This window comes from Cnephaeus nilssonii, assembly GCF_951640355.1.
Source record: "Cnephaeus nilssonii genome assembly, chromosome: 1".
Taxonomy (NCBI): domain Eukaryota; kingdom Metazoa; phylum Chordata; class Mammalia; order Chiroptera; family Vespertilionidae; genus Cnephaeus; species Cnephaeus nilssonii.
Window position 1 is genome coordinate 116777136 of NC_137072.1, and position 22376 is coordinate 116799511.

Genomic DNA, 22376 nt, shown 5'->3' on the forward strand with positions numbered 1-22376 from the left:
TCCTGTGGCTTCGAGAATTCCTGTCCAACGTTTCGGGCTGGGCGCCTCCGAGGGCTGGGCAACCACTTCGTGGGATCTACACGAGCGGGAGGGGGGTGACGAGGGAAGAACCCCCAAAGCCCCGAAACAGCCGCGTTCACGTCTCGGCGCTAATCCACTCCCACCACGCGGTGCAGCACCGACGCCCGCGGGAGCGCCCCTGGGCGGACACCTGCCCGGAGAGCCCTGACACCTGCGCGGCCTGAGGCGGGACCCGCGGCGGACACCCCACAGCCAGCAGCTGGGTGAAACCAGGGCCTGGAAGCGCTCGCCCGGTCCCGCCGGTTCGTCCCCGAAAGACCGCAAGGCCGTGCTCCGCGGGCTTCGCCGGCGCCCGCCCCTCCCTCCGGCGCGGGTCCGCGGGGCACCCACCGAGGCGCGCCTTCAGCAGCAGCGAGTTCGCCACGAGGTTCTCCAGCTCCATGGACCGCCGCCGCCGGTGACGCCTTCGCTGCTTCCGCAGCCGGGCTGCGCGGGCTCGAGGACGCGGGGCCGGGGCCTCCGCGCGGCGCCCGCCGGCCCGCACCCGCCCGCCGGGCCCCGCACTCGGCCGGGAAGGGCTGCTCCGCCGTAACGGCCACGACCACGGCCACCACCCGTGCCGCCGCCCCCGGGCCCGCTTGCCGCGACGACGCCGCCGCCGCGAACGCTGCCGCCGCCGGCCCGGGGCGCCGGCGGGGACGGGACGCGGGGCGAGGGCAGGCCGGCCTCCGGGCTTCTCCGCGGTCACCACCGCCGCGCCGCCGCCCGCGCTCTCGGCCCCATCACCCCCGCTCCGCGCGCGTAGCTCTCCTCAGGGCCACGGGTCTCCAACGAGCCCGACCCCAGGGAAGGGCTCCCAGCAGGGCCACCGCCCCCGGCGGCGACGGCTACTGCCGCCGCCGCCGCCGCCTCCTTCTCGCAGCGCGGCCGGCTCTCCGCTAACGGCTCCCGGAGGGCGGAGCTCCAGCGCCCCCTCGCCCCCACCTGAGGCGGCTGCGGCGCCCCGCGGGGCACTACGGCTCCCAGAAGTCCCTGCGCAGAGCGGAAGCTGCGCGCCGGAAGAGCGTGGCCTGCTGGGAGTTGTAGTCGCTCCGCCTACTAGCGAGTAGGCTGAGCCGGACGAGTCTCTTGGTCCCCGGCTCAGTTATCGCGACACCAGGGCGGGGGAGGCTCCCTGATCCCGGCACGTGTCTCCGGAAGGGACCCGCTCTCCGCCGGCTGTGCTGGGCCGTGGGCTCGCCCTCTCCGGGTCTCCCAAGCCGTGCGGAGTCGAGCGCCTTGGGGTGCGGCGAGGGTTGGCCATGGGGAAGGCCAGGGCGACCGGGGCGCGCCCCAAGGCCCCCGGAGCCCCGGCGGGAGCGCGGGGCGGCCGGGCCAGGCCCAACTCCAACCCGTTCGAAGTGAAAGTCAACAGGCAGAAGTTCCAGGTTCTGGGCAGGAAGACGCGCCACGATGTGGGACTGCCCGGGGTGTCGCGCGCGCGGGCCATCCAGAAGGTAAGGGCGGTGCCCCTCGGGAGCGCGGCCCGCCTGCCAGGGACCCCTAACGCCCCGCCGGCCGCGGGACCCCGCTCGGGGACCACCACGCTCCCCAGCGCGGTTTTCCGTACTCTTCCCCGAGCAGCACAGACTCGGGAGCCGGCCTGCCGGTGCTGGAGCCTCACTCTGGCTTGCCCTTGGTATGCTATTTCTCTGTGCCTCAGTTTCCTCGTCTGTAAAATGGAGATCATAGCAATACCTACATCCTGGGCAGCTGGGAGCATCCAGTGTGTGCATTGACCGTCCTGGGGACAGCGCGGGCACAGCTGGACATCCTCCACCAGTTAGACCGCGTTTCTCTTCGTGCCTCTGCGTGTGCGTGGGCTGGGTGACCTTCCCCTGGAAACTGCCCCTCCCTGGAGACCCAGCACCGTGTGACCCCTTTTCCAACTCCCTCTGCTGCTGGCATCTGCGCAGACTGCGCTCTCCGGGCTGAGGGACCACGGCCTTGTCCTCACAGGCCAGGGGCTCACACAGGGTGCTCAGTAGGTGTTTATGCGTGGTTGTCCCTCTCCCTGGACGCACACCACTTGTCCCTGGCCTGGTAGGGGACGTGCGGCCTTCTGTGGGACGAGCCATAGCTTCCATGCCGGCCGGAGTATGCTGCACCTCTCACGGCCCGGGGCGCCCTGTGGTTTCTGGGACCTGTTCGCTGGCCTGTTGAACTAGTCTGGCCGCTGAGGAAGACACGTTAGCAGGTTGGTGGGAAAGGCCCAGGAGGACAAGTGAGTTTCCTCACCTTGCACAGTGGCTAGGGGCTGCGGCTTGCACCCAGTTCTGTCTGTGAAGCCTTGATGAGCCTCGGAGCACTTCCATTGAAGTTCTGTTCTGGCTGCTGGGAGATGAGATAGATGAATGGAGACTAGGCCTCTGCCTCCAGGGGCACAGTCTGTATTCTGTCACCCTGTGCGACCCAGTGGATCTCCTATTGGAATCCGGTGTCATCCCGCTGCAGGGGCTGGCAGTGGGAGCAGCAGACGAGACTCCCCACAGAGTCCGGGTCCCCAGGTTGGGGCGTGTGGGCTCCGACACAGACACGTTTGTGTTCATTTGCGCCTCGGTTTCCTTATTTCTGAAGTGGGACCCTGGCACAGCCTCGGGGTGGCTGTGAGAACGGAGTGGACTGTGCGCTCGGCACAGCCGTGTCCTTAAATGCCAGTACTCGGACACTTGTCAGCTCGCCGCCGCAGGCGCCTTCACAATCTGGACCGACCTCTTGTCCTTGTTTTGCCTTTTGCAACTCAGTTTGTCCAAAAAGACCTGTTTTATCCCCCCAAATCTCCCAGAGGTGCCCAAGCCCCCCCCTCCCCCCCCCAGCCAGATTCCAGGAGGGTGCTCGGCCTCTAGCCCCGGCAGGTCTCCCTCCTCTGCCGGGGACAAGATTCCTCCGGATCCCCCAGGGCTTGGCCCACCGGACAAACAAGCATTCGAAGGAACCAGAACCTGGTGCTTGGGGCTCCCAGTGGCTGCCCGTGGAGGGGAGCGTCCCGGAGCGTGAGGTCCAGGGCTCAGAGCTGTCTGGCAGGGCGCAGGCGTCCAGTTGAGTTAGGTCACGGTTTGTGCGGAGGGGCAGTGGCCGGCGAGGCAGGCTTGCGTGTGTGACGGTGCCTGGAAGTGAATGGGCTGTCCCGACAAGGCGTCCTGTAGCTGGGACCCAGCCCAGACTCGGTGCTTACTGCACAGCCTCCGCTGCCTGGCCAGCTGCTCCTAACGCTTGGCAGCCTGAGTCAGGACCACCCTGGCCTCCCTTTCGCAGGTGGGGCCCGGGCAGAGCCGGGCTGCCTCCGAGCCCCGGCTGGAAGTGGAGCTGGTGGGATTTGGAGCCCACACTCTGGGCTGCTCGCCCTAGGCCTCGTGCACGCGTCAGTGAGTGACCACAGAAGTGCTGCAAGTATTGATTTGAGGTTACAAATAAGCTCCAGCAGGCAGGCAGACTTAACACACGGACACGCGAGTAACAGGATTGACTTACATACAAATAAACGTGTGTATGTAACAAGCGAGGAGGAAGCACGCTGCCACAGTCTGTGCCGTCCCTGGTCATGTCAGACCTGACCTAAGGCTTCCTGTCAGCTCCTTGTTGCGAATTTCCCTTCCTCTCGGCTGGGGCCTCCGCTCCGCCAGCTTCTGAGCCTGACAGTGACCTCTGAGTGCTCGGCTCTGCTTCTCCGTAAGCCTCAGTGTCGGGCGCCCTGCAGGGTCCCCTGGGGTCCGAGGAGCAACGGCCCGTCTCCAGCCGGCAGACTGGCCCTGTTATTGGGCTGCTGGTGCCAGTGGCTCGAAGACAGAATGGCCGGTGCGGGGTCACCTCCAGTGCACGAGAGCCGCCGGGGTGTCCCCTGGGAGCACTTCGCCTTTGGGGTCCGAGCTCGCCCAGCGTGATTGCCGCTCTGTTCCCAGCGCACCCAGACGTTGCTGAAGGAGTACAGGGAGAGGGACAAGTCCAACGTGTTCGTAGACAAGCGCTTCGGGGAGTACAACAGCAGCCTCAGCGCGGAGGAGAAGATGATGCGCAGGTTCGCGCTGGAGCAGCAGGTACGGAGACGGGGGCGTCTCCTGTGGGCACTTGCCCGCTGGTGCAGAGGGCGGGTCTGGGGTCCTGGGCCCAGGCTGGCGAGGCCGGAGGGGCGGGCCGGCTGCAGACACCGCTGGTGGATCCGTACGGCAGCCAGCGGGCCCGGCGGGGCTGTGTCTTCGAGTTTTCACTCAAGCGCTGGCTCCAGCCCGGTGGGTGGACAGCGAGTGGCCGGTGGGTCACTCCCGGTGGGCAGGGCCCGCGGGCCGTGCCGGGCCCGTTGACTGACTGGCCTGGGCCCGGCTTGAATCTGCACCGCGGCTCCGATGACGCAGAAGGGTCTTCAAGCTGCCGAGGCTGCCCTGTCACGTCGCACAAGCAACAGGAAGTAACTGGGTTCTGCTGGTCAGTGGACGTGGGGTTTTAGGAAACTGACTCTTTTCCTCTTCTGTCAGCGACACCATGAAAAAAGGAACGTCTACAACCTAAACGAAGATGAGGAGTTAACTCACTACGGCCAGTCTTTGGCAGACATCGAAAAGCTGAATGACATTGTCGACAGTGACAGCGACCCTGAGGAGCGAGGAACGCTGTCTGGTAAGGGCAGGAGCAGGGACAGCGTCTGCTCACCGTAGTCTGGCCGCCTGGCCGCCTGGAAGAGGGTTGGGTACAAGTGTCACCGATCATAAAGCTCTCGAGAAATTCTGCACAGAACAGGGTTCTCCTGTGTTCGCTCCAGAACCTTAAGAAGGTGTCTGGCAGGCGCAGGTGGCGGTAGATGAGACGGAGCTCCTGTTGGCTGAGAAGGCGCGTCAGCACCCTGTCTTTTTGTTGTTACTCCTTCCCCGAGGGTATGTTTCCATTGGTTTTCAGAGAGAGTGGAAGGGAGGGGGGGAGAGAAACATCGATGCAAGAGAAACACCGATTGGTTGCCTCCCGCATGAACCCCAACAGGGCCAGGGATCGAGCCTGCAACCCAGGTACGTGCCCTTGACTGGAATCGAACCCGGGACCCTTCAGTCCCAGGGCTGACGCTCTGTCCAGAGCCACACCGGCCAGGGCAGTGCCCTGCCTTATTTGAACATCACCCTAGTTCACTGTAGCCGGGCGCTCAGAGGGACAGTGTGAGCCCAGGTGTGAGCGCTCTGAGGAGACGGGGTGGGCTTCACAGCTCTGCTTCTGCTCTGTGTGCAGCCGAGCTGACGGCGGCCCATTTCGGGGGCGGAGAGCTCCCCCAGAAGAGGGCCTCCCAGCAGCCAGGCCCGGAGGCAGAGAGGCCCAGATCTCGCAAAGAGCTGATTGAGGAGCTCATCGCCAAGTCGAAGCAGGAGAAGGTGCGCTGCGCAGCCTGGGAGGGGCCCCGTCGTGCGCTGGGGCTCTGGGCTTCTCCTGCGGGCTCGCTGTGCCCCTGCGTCTGAACGCAGCCAAGGCGGCCCTGCTTCAGCTCCGGGTTCACTGAGCATCGGCGGCAGGCGGCTCACTGGTCGGGGCCTTGTGGTGGGCTGGTTCCAGGGCTGTGGCCTGTGGCAGGATCGCAGACACTACGGCGTTTACCAACAGCGAGCAGCGCACAGCAGGAAACCCGTGCCTATCGCTGTGGCCCTTCTGCCCACACGGGGGTGCGGCTCAGTGCCGAGGGCCCGGAGGGAGCCGCAGTGATGCTGTGCCTCTGCTCTTCTTCCAGCGGGAGAGGCAGGCCCAGCGGGAAGACGCCCTGGAGCTCACAGAGAAGCTGGACCGCGACTGGAGGGAGATCCAGAGCCTCCTGGCCCGCAGGGCGCCCCAGGCCCAGAGCAGACCCCAGGAGAAACCCCAGGTGGGCAGGGGCGGAGCACACGCCCAGCGACGGCTGCTGACCTGATCTCTCTCCGCAGAAAAGGGGGCGCAGGTGTCCTGGTCCCGTTTCTGTTAGGACCCGAGTTTCTGTTGAAGTTTGTCAGGTTACCTGATATTTCACATCAGGGTGGAAATTGACTAAAAATTACTGCAATGTTTATTAAGTTAATTTAGTCTAAGTTGTTGATAAAGCCGCATGCGTGCCCTAGCTGGTTTGTCTCAGTGGTTAGAGCATCCGCCTGCCGACAAAAGGTCCCAGATTCAATTCCAGTCCAGGGCACATGCCCAGGTTGCGGACTCGATCCCCAGTTGGGGGCGTGCAGGAGGCAGCCGATAAATGATTCTCTCCCATCATTGATGTTTCTCTCTCTCCCTCTCCCTTCCTCTCTAAAATCAATACAAATGTTAAAAAAAAAAAGCCGCTTGTGTTTATGGGGCTCGTTTCTATGAAACAGCCAGGCTTCCGCCTGGTCGCCAGGCGGTCGGGACTCTGAGCCACCTTGCTGCTGTTCCCTGCAGCGGAGCTCTCGCTGGGGCCGAAGCCTGGAGGGCAGGGCTCAGTTCTGTGGCAGCAGGTGTAGGAGCAGAGTCCTGTGGGACCAGACGTGTCCTGGGTGCCGAGCACAGCTTCCGCTGAGGAGAGCAGACCGCGCCCGTGCTGGCCTCAGCCTCGACGGGTGCGGGGAGCGGCCGGCACTCGCTCTTCTGAAAGGGAGACCAACGGTGCACCCTTCCTCTCTGCCAGCCTGACGCCTACGACAGGGTGGTGCGGGAGCTGGGCTTCGAGCTGAAGGCGCAGCCCTCGGACCGGATGAAGACGGAAGAGGAGCTGGCCAAGGAGGAGCAGGAGCGGCTCCGGCGCCTGGAGGTGCGGGCGCTGGGGCGGTGCCGTGGCCTGGGCCCCGGCGTGGGGGGGTGGCACGTGGGAGGCTGCTGTGACCTTCCTGTCAGGCCTTCCTGCCTCGTTCTGAGGGGGTGAGCTGCTCCTGGAATCTGTGGGACCTTCTTAGTCTCTTTGAAGTTTATGTGTATTTTACTGTAAATACCTTTTCTTAATAAGTCTTTTGCTCTGATTGTGAAAGTAAAAAGTTCAGGTAACACCCCTGCTTGCCCTCCCCATCAGCCCCGCACATGCCCTCTCTCCGGCGCAGGCAGAGCGGGTGCGGAGGATGCTGGGGGCGGGCGAGGACCCGGACAGCAAGGGGCCTGCACACGTGTCTGCAGACGACTTAAACGACGGGTTCGTGCTGGACAAGGATGACCGGCGTCTGCTCTCCTACGAAGTACGTGCTGCCTTCCCTTTGTCCTGAGCGTCAGGGCGCATGTGGGGTCTCACTCCCAGGTTCCTCTCAGGCGGGAACTGAATCTCCACGCGGTCCCTGCGGCTCTGTGCTGCGTGTTCACGGCGTCCAGGCGCCGAGGCTGGGCAGACGATCGTGGCGCTGCCCTCTCTCGATCTCCTCGTGCTTTCACTCGGTTGCTAACAAGTGCTCTGACCGCGTCTCGGGTCGTCACGCCTGTGGGTTCCGTGTCCTGTTCCCAGGATGGAAAGATGAACGTCCAGGAAGAGCAAAGCGGGGAAGCCAGTGACGGTGAGAACTCGGAGGAGGAGGAGGAGGAGGAGGAAGAGGAGAAGGGGGATGCAGAGGACAGCGGCGGCTCCGACAGCCACTCGGACCTGGAATGCGGTGTGGAGAGCGAGGAGGAGAGCGAGCGGCCGGAGCAGGAGCCGCGGCAGCCGCCTCGGGGGAGGTCAGCAGGCCGTGGTCAGGAAGCTCGAGACGCTGCCAGGACTGAGCTGCCCTACACGTTTGCAGGTAACCTCCTGTCGGTTCCCTAGGTCTCGGGGCCAAGTCCATCCTGGCGATCAGTCTGCCTCGCTGAGGATGCAGTGGGGGGCGGGGCGAGCGTGCTCTCCTGGCTGAGCCGTGGCCGGCGGGCGGGCATGTCCTCCTCCTGCCTCTCCGGTGTTGCCTGGGGCCTGACCCAGGTCCTGGCTCCGTGGGGCCTTTGCTACGTGGCCACAGACAGGAGGCGGCAGACACACCTTTCTGGAGCAGTGTCTTCGTGCCACTGTTAAGTGTCAGCCTTTGTGGTGGGCAGGCGGCTGCACAGAGAGCCAGGGCGGGCCTGGGGGACCAGGGCTCACCTGGGAGGGGCCGCTGAGCGGCATCAGACAGGCCAGTGTCCCTCCAGCGCACAGGAGAGTCGTCCACTCTGGCCAGCAGTCCCGCCTTGTCCTGTGACTGCAGGTCATTTCTGGGGACGGTGGGCTCGCCGTGAGGCTGGCTCCGTGGCAGTGGCTCCGACAGGTAGGAGCCACGGCTACGCTCACGTGGCCCTTCCGCCCCTCTGTCGGCTGGGCTCGCGGCGCCGGGTATGGAGGAGCTTCCTCGTGGTGCCTGTTCTCAGGTGGTGGCTCACCACGAGCCCAGCTGCCTCCCCCCTGACCCGGACACACGGGGGTTTGCGATGTCACAACATGCAGCGAAGGGCGTGTTTCTGTAGAGAAGGCGCGTTGTCTCGCCACAGCGAGAAGCAATGGCGCTTACGTGGTTCGGGTTTGCGTCTGTGCCCGAAACGAGCCGTTCTCCTGCCGAACAGTGAGTGCGAGTGTGTGTTCGGCAGCTCCCGAGTCCTCCGAGGACCTCAAGTGCTTGCTGACGGGAAAGTCCATGGAGGAGCAGCTGCTGGTGGTGGAGAGGATCCAGAAGTGCCACCACCCCAGCCTCGCCGCGGGGAACAAGGCCAAGTTAGAGGTACGCTGGCGACAGGTCGCCGGGGTCAGTGCTGGGAGCATCGGGCCGTCCCCGAGCTGCGGGGATCCGCGCGCTGGGGCTGCCGGTCACCGAGTGGCCTGGCCCTGTGGCTGTTGCCGGGTTGGGGGCGGGGCAGGAGCCCTCGGCAGGCCTGGAGAAGGCCCCCACGGGGGCCCTCATGTCACCCGAGAGTTGGCCTCCTGTGGCCATCGAGCAGCCAGGCCAGCCCGTCGGGGAAGTCTGTGGCGCCTCCTCCCTCTGAGGACGGTGCGGGGTGCCTGCTGCCGCGCTGAGCCCCTCCCGTCAGCCCGAGGGGGCCGTGCGCGTCTGCCCCGGGTCCGTTTCGGGTCAGCACTGAGCTGCTCCCCCCGTGTCCCCCAGAAACTGTTCGGCTTCCTTCTGGAATACGTTGGAGAACTGGCTACAAATGACCCACCAGATCTCAGAGTGATCGACAAGTTGGTTGTGTGAGTAGAACGGTGGCGTGGGCTGAGCTGAGCAGCTTGGTCCTGTTCAGAGCCGTTAGAGTCCATGTGGGGGTTAAGGTCAGCCTGGCTGGTAAACGGGACTCCGGGCCAGCCACGCCACAGCCCGTGACGGGCCGCCGGCTGCTCCTGCCCCAGAGCTGGGCGTGTCCGCAGTTCGAGCGACTGGGGGATGGGTCTGCTCCTGGCATTGGATGGCTGACTCGCTTTCGTTCTCCAGCGACCCATCATGCTCTGCTGGGGTGGCTGAGGGTGTTTGGAGCACGTGGTGCTGGGCAGGTCTGTGCCTCAGGGGAACCGGCAGGCTCCTGTGACCTGGGGCTCTGGTTAGAAGCATGTCCCTCTTGTCCACCTGGCCCTGCGGTGGCTGGGGCAGGCGTGGGGGTCTCCCACGTGGGAGGTTAGTGAGAGCGTGGCCTAGCGGCCTCTGCCATTTCAGACGTGAGGCGGAGTCGCGAGTTTGTGGGGAAGCACCGTAGCCGGTCAGCCAGGTGGGCACATTGGACATGCTCCCCCCTTGCGAACAGCATCGGTCAGAGGGGTTATTATGAAGCCAATCGCAGCCAGGCCGCCGTCGGAGGGGGTGGGTCCCCGCGGCTCTGGCTCCAGCCTCCGTAGGCAGTGACGCACGGCGGGGTGCGGGGGAGGAGGGCCGCCTTCCCGCTGGAGCCCTGCACGGACCTGTGTTTCTGACGAACAGGCAGCTGTACAACCTCTGCCAGATGTTTCCTGAAGCCGCAAGCGAATCCGTGAGGTTTGTGCTCCGAGACGCCATGCACGAGATGGAAGGGACGATCGAGGCCAAGGGCCGGGCCACATTCCCGGGGCTGGACGTGGTAAGCGGGGCTCGGTCTCCCCGGGCTCAGGCCTGCGGCTGCCAGGAGCCCGGTGCTGTCCAGCACCACAGACAGCGGCGGGGCGCTGAGAGGCCGTCCCCTCCGGTGGCCTGGGGGTGGTCTGTCCGTTAATGGTGAACTGAAACGTGTTCGTAAGAGATTGCGTGTGAACGGGGCATGTTTAGTCTCCACGGCAGAGGTTTTAAGGCAAATGGAGGAGCGGGTTTCCAGGGAGACCCGAGCCCGAGGGCTGGCTTTGCTCCGTGTCTGAGCGCCACTGGGAGACGTGAGGACAGTTTACGAAGCCGTGGGCGGCTGTCAATGTTAGTGAGTCTCACTCAGTTACTCCATTTTCTGGGGTTGGTGTTGAAAGGATGAGCAATGATCAGCAGAAACTTAAATTACAGGGTTTGTGGCTTATCATTCCTGGCCCTAACAGGCTCCCCAAGTAGGGTCCGAGCCAGTGTCCATGGCATTGCTGGAGACTTCAGTTCTGTGAGCCTCACCCAGCTTCCTTTCCCCACGTCCACCCTGGGTGGTCCCTGGAGCCCTGGCCAGGGAGACCCCGTCTGCCTCCTCGGAGCCTCTTTCTGCCCAGAGTGCTGTGGGGCCGAGCACCAAGGCCTCGCAGGCTGCCCGGTCTTCAGCCCGTCCCTTCGTCTGAGCCGCGGGCCGGGCCCCCTCGTCGGTAAGGGGTGCCCGTGGCGGGTGCTGCGGGCTGTGCCTGACCCGGGGTCCCTGAAAGACAAAACAGATGCATCTTGGGAGCGTGCAGGAGGCAGCTTCCTGTCATGGAGACGGTACCGGCTCCCCACCTCCCGGGACACCGCGGGCCGGGCGGCGCCCCTTCCAGCCCCACGGCGCCAGGGTGCTGCCCGCCGCCTCACCTGCTCGGACACGTTTGCAGTCCTTGGGCCTGCGGCGGTCATCAGTGCCTGACGAGGGAGACCCGGGAGCTTCCAGGAAACACTGCCGTGAGCGGCGGGCTGTGCTCAGCCCTTTGTCCCGAGATGAGCAGAGCGGGTGGGAACTCAGCTGGCATGGCAGAGCCCAGGAGAGCGTTGAGGGCACAGCCTGCCGCTCCCTCGCCCAGCAGCCCTCGGTCTCCCTGCCCGGTCCTCAGGAGGGTCCTGCAAGGTGGACGCGGGGCTTGTGGTTCTGCCCGTGTGCCGTGAGGCTGTCGCAGGAAGAGGCTGCTTCCCTCCGGCGGGGCGCCGAGCCTCGGGCTGCTTCCCCTGAGCCTCGAGGCACAAAGGGCAGTGGGTGCAGTGGGCTGTGACCTCGGCCCAGCCGTGGGCTTGATGCCCCAGGACGGCCGGCTCCGGGACGGTGTGACAGCTGCTGTGGGGCCCTGCCCTGGCCACGAGCCTGCAGCACAGCGGGACCCTAGGGGCGTCACTGCTCTGACCAGGTTCAACCGCGTTTTGCTCCTGCCCCTTGTACAGGCAGGACTTCCACGGAGGCAAACCGGTTAGGGGTACAGGCAGGACTTCCACGGAGCCAAACCGGTTAGGGCTACAGGCAGGACTTCCACGGAGCCAAACCGGTTAGGGGGACAGGCAGGACTTCCGCTGAGCCAAACCGGTTAGGGGGACAGGCAGGACTTCCGCTGAGCCAAACCGGTTAGGGGGACAGGCAGGACTTCCGCTGAGCCAAACCCATTAGGGGGACAGGCAGGACTTCCGCTGAGCCAAACCCGTTAGGGCTAGAGGCAGGACTTGGAACGGCGTCTCCGCTCTTTAATCTTTGTGGTCCCACTTTCCTTCCAGCTCATTTACTTGAAAATTGCTGGGATGCTGTTCCCAACCTCTGACCTCTGGCACCCCGTGGTGACGCCCGCGCTGGTGTGCCTGAGCCAGCTGCTTACCAAGGTACGTCCTTCTGCCAGAGCCGTGGTGAGGGGGTCCTGGTCAGGTAGGACAGCAGCTCATCCAAAAGCGTCTGTGGGGAGGAGGCGGGAGCTGAGGTCAGAAACGGCCCCGCTCCCCGAGCACCTGCTTCAGCAGCCCCAGGCGGGGTGCAGGTGACGGAGAAAAAAACCCCTTTCCAGGTCTGATAGGGGTCCTGTGCCCCTTTTGGCTTAAAATGTCCAAATAGTTCCTTCTTCCGGGTCGGGCTGGGCCGGGCACTCACGCGGGCCCCGCACACTCCGGCCCCGGGAGGAGTGCGGGCTCCCACTCCCCGGGGGGCAGGTGGTCCGGGTCCGGGCCGGGTCCTGACCATCGCGGTCCTGACCGTCGCTGGGCCCTCCCTCTGCAGTGCCCCGTGCTGTCCCTCCCGGACGCGGTGAAGGGCCTGTTCGTGTGCTGCGTGTCCCTGGACTACGTGTCCCTGTCGCAGAGGTTCATACCCGAGCTGGTCAACTTCCTCCTGGGCATCCTGTACATGGCGACTCCCAGCCAGCCAGGCCCTGGTGAGCGGGGGCTTCGGCAGGGGTTGTGCTGGGGGTTAAGCTGAAAGGAATTCGTCCTCCTGTCGCAAGTGTGGGACGTGGGAGAGGGGGCAGAAGACGGACATCTGAAGCCTCCCGCCCAGAGGAGCACCCTCTGCTGGGGGGGTGGGGGTGGGGCTGGGGTGGAGGGGGGGGTGGGGCTGGGGCTGGGGGTGGGGGTGGAAGCAATCGGGACGTCACCTGCCCGCGGTGGCCAGAAGCCGCACGTGGCGGGTCTGACAGACGTGCCCTAAGTCACATTCACCAGGCAGCGCGCCTCGGCCAGCACGGTCTCGGCTGTACGCTGATGTGAAATGACGTTCTCCCATTTGGGTTAAGGGACACACACTGGGTTCGTCTTCCTTTTCACGTGGCAACAAGCACGTGCTGGCGCCCGGGCTCCGCGGCACGTCCGGTGGCAGCGCGTCCGCGTGGTCTACGTCTCCTGGGTTGGGAGAGGTGCTGATGAGGGCGCGTCCCCCGTTTGTTCTGCTCACCTCCCCGCCCTCCCGAGCTCCGGCATCGCCGCTTCCCTCCTGCGGGGAGCCCGGCGGCCTCGCCCCTCGCTCGGTCCTGTCAGAGCTCAGTGCCCACTGTCCTCTCGCTCTTCCCCGACACAGTGACGGTCCTGGGTCCTGCCCGCGGCTGCTCCGTGGCTGCCCTGCCGCCACGCCGCGTGCTCCTGGGCGGCAGGGCTCGGGACACACCTGCCCCTGGAACCTGCCAGGCAGGGCGAGTGTAGGGTGCACTGGGCACGGGCCAGGCAGCGGGGTGGCTGCTGTGGCCCCTCGCCCCTCTCCGTGCACCCAGCCGCCCCCCGCTAGTCCCTCTGCCTCGGTGCTCTTCTGGGTGATGACGGGTGAGCCCTGCACACCACAGGGTCCTCCCCAGCCTTCGCCTGTGGGACGGCCTCTGACCTGGTGAACTCTGCAGCCCCCCACCCAGCACTCCCGACAGACCCCTCGTCCTCCTCTGCTTTGTCACCACTGTCTCATGTTCAGTCCAGTTCATTCATCTCAGGGGTGTTCTTTACGGCCTGCCTCCCGCGAGAGGACAGTGGGCGCTGGTGAGAGTGAGCCTTGACCCTCAGGCCCTCTGTCCTGTCCCCTTGGAATCCAGGCTACACGCTGGTGCCCCCTTTCAGACCTCGGGGGAAGCACTCGGAGCTGCTCGTGGTGTCTGACGAGGGCGACGCGGCCACGTGGCAGAGGAGGAACCTGTCCCTCCACTGGGCGAGCGCACGGCACACCCAGACCGAGACGGAGGCCAACCACACCAGGTACGTGCGGGCCCAGTGCCACCCAGGTCCCAGACCTCGAGGTGCCCACGTCATCTCCGCGGGTGACAGGACCTTACGTGGAGAAGCTATTAGATCTAATCGTTGAACTTAACCAAGCACAGGGCACAAAGTTGGCAAAACCAATTGCGTTTTTATGCCCTAACAACGCCAGTGCAGGAAACAGCCAGCAGCTCCACGTGCAGGAGCAGCAGGAAGAAGAAACTAACCTTCCGAGGGGCCGCAGTGTGGGTCCCCCCAGCAGCCACGGGGCCAGCTCCCCCACAGCCTCGTGGGCTTGCTTTGTTGGAGAGTAGCCGCCGTGGCCACCCAGCAGGTGGGAGGCGGTGCCTCGCGTGGCTGGGCTTGCGTTTCCCTGGCGGTGAGGCTGCGCGCCGTTCTCGCGCCTGTCGGCCGCCTGTCTGTCCGAGTCCTGACGGCCTTGTTCCCGGGAACTGCCTCCCACAGCATTGTTTCCAGAACATGGCTGCTTGGCCTTGTGAACAGTAATCACACCGTCCCAGGGCCCGCTCCTGGTGGCCGCCTCCCCCGGCCTGGCCGCTCCCCTGCGCCGTGGCGGCTGTGGAACCTCGTTGGCTGCGGCCACGCGGCGTGTTCAGAGTTGAGTGTTGGCTTGAATTCTTGCACGACCATTGCCTGTCGCCCACAGGCTGTCCTGCCTGGCCGTGTGTCTGGCTCTGGTGAAGCGCTGTGCGCTCATGTACGGCGCGCTGCCCGCCTTCCACGACATCACGCGGCCCCTCAGAGCCCTCCTGGCGCAGCACCTGGCCGGCGGCAGCCACCCCCACGAGATGCAGGTGAGGCTCCCCCACGAGGGCGCGGCCAGCTCAGCCCTTCCCGGGACGGGCCGGTTAGCGGCACTTTGGTCCTCGGCCGCACCCCTGGAAGTCAAGGGCACTCACTGTGTTTGCGAGTGAGAAACTAAGTCAGTGCTGAGGAACCCGAGAAATAGCTGCTGCTGCCCGGGGGCTGACCGGGGTGTAAGCCGAGAACTGCCATGTCACGGCCCCACTGCCCACCGGGGCCTGGCGCCCATCCCTCCCGGCCACATGCTCTAGCCTCGCTTGGGGACTGCGTTCCGCAGCATGGCCACCCCAGCGCGTGCTGTCGCACCTCTGCCCCAGGAAGTGGCCGAGAGGACATCCTGTCCCCCTGCGGGAGGCGGACGAGGTGGCTCGTCCCTTAGCTGAAGCGCACCCGGCTCTGCCCTGCGGATTCAGGCAGGCGGGGGGGGGGGGGGGGGGGGCTGTGAGCTCGGGGCACTGCACTCATACCTGCGCGTGGTCCCCATGGAGCCGGGGCTGTGGGCCTCAGGCGGGCCAGGGCGCTGTGCCTGCGGAGCAGGAAGCCTCGTTCCGGACGCACCGCGCCGCATAGGGAAAGGCAGGAGCGCACATCAGCTGGCTGGCTGCTAGAGAGCTCCTCAGAGCTCGGCCAGCTCTCCGGGCAGGCCAGGCGCAGGTTCTTCCTGTTGGCACGAACGTGACCTCAGGTCACAAAGCCTGGGTCCTGCTCTGTGCCCGCCCTGGCGCGGCGGCCGCAGGCACTGCCCGGCTTCTCTGGGAAACAACCCGTCCTTGGCTGAGGGCTGGCAGCACAGGCTGCCTGTCGGACCCCTGCACTCGGTCTTCGGGCCTGCAGCCCCCCCCCCCCCCCCCCCCGCCAGCAAGGTGCCGCTTCCCTCAGGGCCCCCCGTGAGCACAGGTGGAGCCTTCTCCTGCCAGGGGCCATCTGGCCATCGTTCCCGGGCCACACGACATCATCAGCTTGTCAGACACTTTGTTATCTCACCCTTGGCAGGGCCAGACATTCCCCACCCTTTCCTTAGCAGATGAGGGAAGGGCTGGGTGGGGGTAGGCAGGTCCCTCCCTGCCGCCTCTGAGGCTGCAGAGCCTCCTGGAGGAGCTGGGGAGGCACCACGGCCATCACAGCACGTCTCCTGGGCAGGAGCTGTGTCGGGGCGCCCTGGCCGACATGGAGGCCCAGGAGAGGCGCTACCGGCCCCTGGTCTGCGAGAGGAGCAAGCCTGTACCCCTGAAGCTGTTCACCCCCCGGCTAGTCCAAGTGTGAGTGCAGCCGCCGCCACGGGGCCCTCCGTGGAGGGCCAGGGTGTGGGTGCAGCCCCAATATAACCCCCTACCCCCGAGGGGTCAGGGTGTGGGTGGGGGCCCACCTGCAGTCGGGGCCAACTCGCTGGCTCTGCTCTAGGCTGGAGTTTGGAAGGAAGCAGGGCAGCACGAAGGAGGAGCAGGAGCGGAAGAGGCTGATCCACAAGCACCGGCGGGAGTTCAAGGGCGCGGTGCGGGAGATCCGCAAGGACAACCAGTTCCTGGCCCGGATGCAGCTCTCGGAGATCATGGAACGGTGAGGCCGCCGCGGCGGGCCTGGGGCCTGGCGGCTGGACCCCCTGCTCGCACACGTCCCCCAAAACTAACCCGCTGGCCTTTCTTCTTAGGGATGCGGAGAGGAAGCGCAGAGTGAAGCAGCTTTTCAACAGCCTGGCCGAGCAGGAGGGTGAATGGAAGGCTCTGAAGAGGAAAAAGTTCAAAAAATAAATGTTCTCTTGTCTTTCCTGGACTTCTGTTCCCGTTTCAGCGTCTCCTGAACGCGCTCTGGACCTGGGAACGGCTCCCTGAGAGCACGTGCTGTGAACTAAACCTCTGGGTCCATCGAGTTCAGACCAACCTGTCTGTCACGGTCTAGGACTGGGGGGACTGGCGGTCGTTTTTGCCTTTGTGACTAGAACGCAGTGTTATTTCACATTGTAAACTGTATTTTCAATTACAAAGTAAACAAGTTTGCAAACACTTTAGAAATCAGAGAAGGAAATAATCACCCACAACCCCAGCCCGACGGGCAGTCCCTAATTCAGTCTGCCTGGCGCTCGAGGGCCCAGTCTCGGTTCTGGGCGCTGGGCCGCGGGGACGTCCGCACTGACCCGGGAGCTGAAGGTTAGGGCTGGATGGGTTGGAAGACATGGCGTTTATGGTTAAGGTCACACACTTGCAAGTTAAACGTCAAAGAGCAGCGTTCTCATCCCCTTCACTGCCAGGAGCTTCCCGAGAACGCAGGCCTGCGTGCTGTTGGCTGGCCCCCGGGCGTGGCCAGGCCCAGACGAGGGCTGTTCTCAGCCTTTTGATAGGAACACACTGCGTAGCTCCGGCTCCCCTGCCATCTGATGTGAGGCCTGTTGAGGCAGGTGACCTGTCTCAGGTGTGAAGGTCAGAGGCTACAAAAGGGGGAGCATGGCTCAGCGGGGAGATCAGCCAAAGGTACCTTAGGGGAGACATCGAGTCTTTGGGGAAAGAGCTAATGGGTTTTCATTTGTTGCAGGTGGAACGACTGTACATTAGGCGTAAGTGAAACTGCTATTTTCGTGATTTGGCTATCCTATATAATAAAGGCTAATATGCAAATTAACTCAGCGGTGGCTATGGTGCGCTGACCAGCAGGGCAATGCGCTCCCACCGGGCACTGCTCGGCCAGCAGCGTGCCAAGGGTGTCCACTGGACTTCCCCGAGGGCTCCCAGACTTGGAGAGGGCGCAGGCCCAGGTGAGGGGCCCACCCCGCCCCCCGCCCCGCAGTGCACGCATGGTTTAGTATAAAGCGGTGAGTGTGGGGTTGATGGCCTGGTGCGGGCTGCATCACGTCAGCTTGGAAGAACTTCAGAACTAGGATCCCCTCCCATTTGTTCAGTTCGGGTTGGCCACATGGGGGCGTGGGTGGTGTGAGACGAAGGGCCGCGGGCGGCTGCGCATGCCCGACCCCGCCGCCAGCTGGGCCCGGGGGCGTCACGTCGCTGCGGCCTGACCTCACGGCCCTTTCCTCCTCACCTGCCGGTGCCGGGGCTTCAGGCTCAGCACCCGATGCAGGAGCTGTCCCACCGAGACCCGTGTGGTCACACCCACGGGCCGTGCACCCGCGCCGCGCTGCCCGTGGTGACGGCTCGTCCTAAGGCACCGAAGCGGGACGCCCCTCCGGCCCCGCAGGCGGAGGACCCAAAGCCCAGGAGGGAGGGTCGCCCCTCGGGCAGAGGGTGGGGGGCGGGTGGGATCAGCCCCGCCAGCCGTCAGCAAGCGCCGGGCAAGGGTCCCGGGCCGCGACCAGCGTGCGCCCTGAGGGAGAGGCCCCGCGGCCGGAGTCGGCGGGGTCAGGGGTCGCCGCCCGCAGCTGAGCGCCGCGACCGCAAGCAGCCGGGAGCCGGGAGGCGGGAGCCGGGAGCCGGGAGCCGGGAGGCGGGCGGAGGCCACTCGCAGTTAGGAGACTGACTGCCGCACGGACCGCGCCGCCGGAAGGAGAAGAGCGGCGGCCCGTCACTTCCGGGGCGTGCCGGTGGGCGGGGCCTGCGCGCCCGCCCCGCCCCCAGCAGCGTGCCTGGCGGTCCTTTCCGCATCCCTCCGGCCGGCGCTCCGGTGGTTCGTCTGTTCGTCCCCAGCGCGCGGCCGCGGCAGGTGCGGGCGGGGTCCCCGGAGTCCCAGGCGGCGAGCCCGGGCGGGGTCGGTGCGGGCGGGGACTGTGTTCTCCGGGCGCAGGGACCCCTCCCCGCGTCCGCCCGGGGCCACAGACGTCCCGCCCTCCTCCGGCCTCAGTTTCCCTTCCCGCTCCACACGAGGACGCGGGGGCGGCTGCGTGGGACGGGGTGCCACTCGGGCCCGCGATGCCCCCACCCCGGGCCCTTGGGACGGTTGGCCTCGGTGGCTGCGGTTTCCTTGCGCAACCTCCGCTGCCCGAGCTTTCTGCTTCCCAGGGTCTGGGGAGGGCGCACCGAGGGACCCCGTCTGTGGTGATGGGCGCCCCCCAGGAGGGTGCTCACTAGGGTGTTGGGGGCCTGACAGGCGCAGGAGGACTCAGTTTCCCCCTTGGTAGGGTAGGCGTCAGGGGCTGTGGTAACCAGAGGTGCTGTGCAGACCCGCCACACCCCCCTCCGCCCGGGATCGGAGCGCCCTCATCATGGGCTGGGGAACTGGTGGGAACTGCACCCCGCGCCCACCCATCCGCCAGCAGCCGGCGTCGGAGACCCGCGTGGTCACTGTGGTCTTCCTGGGCCTCCTGCTGGACCTCCTGGCCTTCACTCTGCTGCTGCCCCTGCTGCCCGGGCTGCTGGAGAGCCACGGCCGTGCACATGTGAGCCACTCCTCACCCCTCCATCCCGATGCCTGACCCCACGGTGGGCGCCCACTCCCCGGCTCTCACGCGTCCTGTCCCCCAGGACCCTCTCTATGGCTCCTGGCAGCGAGGGGTGGACTGGTTTGCTGCAGCCATCGGGATGCCCGCGGAGAAGAGATACAACAGCGTCCTGTTCGGAGGTGTGGCGCTGAGCCCCAGGCTGGAGCCCCTGGTCCTACCTTCCCGGCCCCTCGTCTTCCCTCCCTGAGTTCCCATCGTCCAGGTCCTCCCTCCACACCCCCTCACTCCCGGCACCATCTGCTCCCTCTCAGTGTCCCCTCTGTCATAGCCACCGTGGCTGTGAGGTCCATGGCCGGGGAGTGCTGGGCCAGGTGGGCAGACCCTTGGGGACGGAGACTGAGGTGTGGTGACCCTGACTTCTGTCTCCTTCAGGTCTGATCGGCTCCGTCTTCTCAGTCCTGCAGTTCCTCTGGACACCGCTCACGGGGGCCGTCTCCGACTGCCTGGGGAGGCGCCCAGTGATGCTGCTGTCCCTGGTACGGGTGCCCCTGGGGTGGTACCTGAGGGGCCAGCAGCTCCTGTGTCTAAGCCAGGCTGTCCCAGAGCCGCTTCTGCCACCCACGGCCACTGGGGACACAAGGGCCCTTGGGTGCCGCAGAGCAGGGCAGGGACCAGGGGTGCTGTGGGCCCAGGCAGCCCCTCCTGGCCTGAGGTGACGGTGCCTGCCCTTGGCTCCTGCCCCGAGGCAGGCAGGTCTGGCCACCTCTTACGCCGTGTGGGCCGCCTCGGAGAGCTTCGCGGCCTTCCTGGCCTCCAGGGTGATTGGCGGCATCAGCAAGGGGAACGTCAGCCTCTCCACGGCCATCGTTGCCGACCTGGGCTCTCCGCCCGCCCGCAGCAGAGGCATGGTGGGTGCCCGTGCTGGGTGGAGGCCAGGAGGGGCTCCGGGGCCTGGCCTCCCTCCTGACGGTGGCTTCTCCCCAGGCAGTCATCGGAGTGGCCTTCTCGCTGGGCTTCACGCTGGGCCCCATGCTGGGCGCCTGCCTCCCGCTGCGGATGGCACCCTGGCTCGCCCTGCTCTTCGCCGTCTCGGACCTACTGTTTCTCTTCTGCTTCCTGCCGGAGACGCTGCCCCCCGAGAAGCGGGTACGGAGGAACCCAGAAACTACCGACAGGTCCCGGCCCTCGGGGTTCGGTTCCCGGGGCCTGCAGGGAGCCGGTCCTGGGTGCCGGGGAGGCCGGACATCCTCTCCTGGTGTCCAGAGGCTCTTGGGGACACAGTGCCTCCTGGGGTCCCTGTGCTTCCCAGCCCCTGCCTCGAAGGCCTGGCGGGTGCGGTGGAGGCCAGGCCGCTGGCCACGCCCCTCCCGGGCTGCTCTGCCCAGGGGTGCCCCCAGACCGCCAGCAGCCTCTCCAGCTCTGCCCCCTCCAGGCCCCCTCCCTCACCCTGGGCTTCCGCGCTGCCGCCGACCTGCTCAGTCCCGTGGCCCTGCTGCGCTTCTCCGCTGTGGCCCACGGCCAGGACCCGCCCACGGGAGACAGTAAGGAGCGGCGCCTCCTGCGGGTGGCGCTCCACGGGCTGCGGTTGGGCGGTGGACCCCTCACGCCCTTGCCCCGCTGCCCCCCAGGGCTCAGCCACCTGCGCCGCCTGGGCCTCGTCTACTTCCTCTACCTCTTCCTGTTCTCGGGCCTGGAGTACACACTGAGCTTCCTCACACACCAGCGCTTCCAGTTCAGCAGGTGGGAGTGCGGGCCCAGCCTAGGAACCCGGGGTGGGCAGGGTTGTGAGCGGGTCCTCTGGCTCCGCGTGGCAGAGCAGGGGCGCTAAGGTTCCCGCCCTCCCAGCGTGCAGCAGGGAAAGATGTTTTTCTTCATCGGCCTCACCATGGCCACCATCCAAGGCACCTACGCCCGGCGGATTAGCCCCGGCGGGGAAATTGCAGCTGTGAAACGGGTATGGGGGACCCCTGGAGGGTGGGGGGGCTCCTGAGCTCTGCTGGGAGCAGCAGGAGTGGGGCTTGAGGTCCTCTGTGTCCCGCTGCAGGCCATCCTGCTGCTGGTCCCCGCCTTCCTCCTCATCGGCTGGGGGCGCTCGCTGCCTGTGCTGGGCCTGGGGCTGCTGCTCTACTCCTTCGGTGAGTGTGCCTGCCAGGGCCGGAGGGGCGCGGTGGGGCTGGTGGCCAGACCCCTCCAGGTCAGAGCCGTTTCCTCGGGGTGACGGTGCCTCCCTCGTGTCCCCCATCAGCTGCTGCAGTCGTGGTGCCCTGCCTGTCCTCCGTGGTCGCCGGCTATGGTGAGAGGCCCTTCCCAACCAAGGCCTCCGGGGTGGGAAGAAGCCAGCAGGCACCTGAGGGCCCCTCCTTCTCCCCTACAGGCTCGCCTGGGCAGAAGGGCACAGTCATGGGCACGCTGCGGAGCCTGGGTGCCCTGGCCAGGGCCTTGGGGCCCATGGTGGCCGCTTCAGGTGAGGCTGTGGGACACGTGATGTGCCCTGGGGAGCCAAGCCTCGGGGGCTGCTGGGCCCTGAAGGGGGCCTCCCTCAGCTGCCTCCTCCGTTCTGGCCACTTAACCCCATAGCTCAGTCCTGCCACTTGGGGCTGGTGCGGGCGGGTGCGGCGGGCCCACGTCATTGCTTGGCTGTCTCTCCCTCCAGTGTACTGGCTGACGGGGGCCCCGACCTGCTTCACCGTGTGCTCAGGGCTCTTCCTGCTCCCCGTCCTCCTCCTGCGGCCCCTGCGGCCCCTGCGGCCCCAGGCACAGACACTCAAGGCCGAGTAGCAGAGCCAGCCCAGCCCAGGCCAGAGGAGCTGAGGCAGGAAGTCAGAGGCCAGGCCCGGCCCAGCCCTGCCTGCCAGCCCGACCCCTCCCTCCCTCCTGGGGCCCAGACAGGAAGTCCAGGGCCTGCAGCCCAGGGGGCGTCACAGCCTTCCTCCCACTGACCGGAGGCCCTGCCTGGTGCACACAGCAGCGTCAGGGGCTCCAGATCTGTCCAGGCTTCCGGTTTGCTTGTTTTTCTCTGGAGAACAGGCTGTCAGCCAGGCGTCTGGATGACAAAATAAAGCAGCTGTTTTATACCAAGTGCCTCCTTCCAGTACCCGGAGTCCCTCGGCCCCCACCACACCCCGGGCCCCCGCAGCAGCTCCACTGACCACACGCCGTTCCCTCCCGCACATGGGGGTGGGGGGTGGAGTCAGGTGCAGGACCCTCCCAGATGGTCAGCACTGGCAGGTGACACCTGGCGGATGGAGGAGGAGGGAGCCTTCGGCTGGGCTGTCCCTGTCACAGATCCTGGCCCCACCTGCCTGCTCAGCCCCCTCCAGGCTGACTCCAGGGTCCGCTGACTGGAGAGGACACAGGACTCAGCAGTCCGTGGGCCCTGCCCAGCAGCCCCAGGGAGGAACAGGCTGGAAGGGCAGGGCAGCTCTGGGTTAGAAGGTCCTCCCAATCCAAAGTGGCAAATGGTGTCTCAAGAAGTAAGACACTTTGGGGTCTTTTGGGGAAGAGACAAACTCCTGGAAGTCCTATTTTAA

General features: G+C 65.9%; 3 protein-coding genes and 1 long non-coding RNA gene across 17 annotated transcripts in view; 2 read left to right on the top strand and 2 right to left on the bottom strand.

Moving 5' to 3' along the window:
• Positions 1-2437, bottom strand: part of GRK4 (G protein-coupled receptor kinase 4) — a 46747-nt gene extending 44310 nt beyond the window's left edge. For 11 of the 12 annotated variants that reach the window (XR_013813359.1, XR_013813360.1, XR_013813361.1 and 8 more), the window contains exon 1: positions 412-934. Coding sequence is in view for 3 of the 12 variants with exons in the window: in XM_079767697.1 (XP_079623823.1) it covers positions 412-463 (52 nt within the window). In the remaining 9 variants the exon portion in view is untranslated. Of the gene's footprint in view, positions 1-411; positions 935-2298 lie in introns of those variants that run through there. The other variant, XR_013813367.1, reaches the window with a different exon arrangement.
• NOP14 (NOP14 nucleolar protein) lies at positions 1094-16525 on the top strand. Its single transcript, XM_079767641.1, has 18 exons — positions 1094-1517; positions 3960-4094; positions 4530-4671; positions 5269-5408; positions 5759-5890; positions 6656-6778; positions 7062-7193; positions 7454-7727; positions 8539-8669; positions 9051-9136; positions 9855-9990; positions 11760-11861; positions 12250-12403; positions 13541-13700; positions 14368-14515; positions 15666-15784; positions 15927-16082; positions 16174-16525. The coding sequence occupies exons 1-18, from the start codon at positions 1323-1325 to the stop codon at positions 16271-16273; spliced, it is 2565 nt and encodes an 854-aa protein (XP_079623767.1). The 5' UTR covers positions 1094-1322; the 3' UTR covers positions 16274-16525.
• LOC307097720 lies at positions 10131-16031 on the bottom strand. Of its 2 annotated transcripts, none has more exons than XR_013813368.1 (6): positions 15892-16031; positions 14993-15186; positions 12341-12866; positions 11858-11931; positions 10878-11025; positions 10131-10728 (listed from the first exon to the last, which is right to left on the bottom strand). It is a non-coding gene; the product is annotated as an uncharacterized lncRNA (long non-coding RNA). The 2 variants fall into 2 exon arrangements; XR_013813369.1 differs by having other exon boundaries at positions 10878-11120.
• A 1521-nt stretch (positions 16526-18046) lies between the features above and the next one.
• MFSD10 (major facilitator superfamily domain containing 10) lies at positions 18047-21938 on the top strand. 2 transcript variants are annotated; one of them, XM_079767759.1, is made up of 13 exons: positions 18047-18170; positions 18591-18843; positions 18929-19025; positions 19279-19382; positions 19596-19754; positions 19831-19992; positions 20279-20387; positions 20475-20586; positions 20692-20800; positions 20891-20981; positions 21092-21139; positions 21221-21310; positions 21500-21938. In XM_079767759.1, the coding sequence occupies exons 2-13, from the start codon at positions 18670-18672 to the stop codon at positions 21622-21624; spliced, it is 1380 nt and encodes a 459-aa protein (XP_079623885.1). In that variant the 5' UTR covers positions 18047-18170; positions 18591-18669; the 3' UTR covers positions 21625-21938. The 2 variants fall into 2 exon arrangements, with proteins under 2 accessions (XP_079623885.1, XP_079623886.1); XM_079767760.1 differs by having other exon boundaries at positions 18082-18170; positions 18586-18843.
• The last annotated feature ends 438 nt before the right edge of the window (positions 21939-22376 follow it).

What these genes read in the sequence shown, in the direction of transcription:
- NOP14 (XM_079767641.1), top strand. Translation starts at nt 1,323, where the DNA reads ATGGGGAAGGCCAGGGCGACCGGGGCGCGCCCCAAGGCCCCCGGAGCC. An exon ending in GGAACAAGGCCAAGTTAGAG is followed by an intron (nt 8,670 to 9,050) that starts GTACGCTGGCGA and finishes CGTGTCCCCCAG; the next exon opens with AAACTGTTCGGCTTCCTTCT. An exon ending in ACGGAGGCCAACCACACCAG is followed by an intron (nt 13,701 to 14,367) that starts GTACGTGCGGGC and finishes TGTCGCCCACAG; the next exon opens with GCTGTCCTGCCTGGCCGTGT.
- MFSD10 (XM_079767759.1), top strand. Translation starts at nt 18,670, where the DNA reads ATGGGCTGGGGAACTGGTGGGAACTGCACCCCGCGCCCACCCATCCGC. An exon ending in CCGCCCGCAGCAGAGGCATG is followed by an intron (nt 19,755 to 19,830) that starts GTGGGTGCCCGT and finishes GCTTCTCCCCAG; the next exon opens with GCAGTCATCGGAGTGGCCTT. An exon ending in GCCCATGGTGGCCGCTTCAG is followed by an intron (nt 21,311 to 21,499) that starts GTGAGGCTGTGG and finishes CTCTCCCTCCAG; the next exon opens with TGTACTGGCTGACGGGGGCC.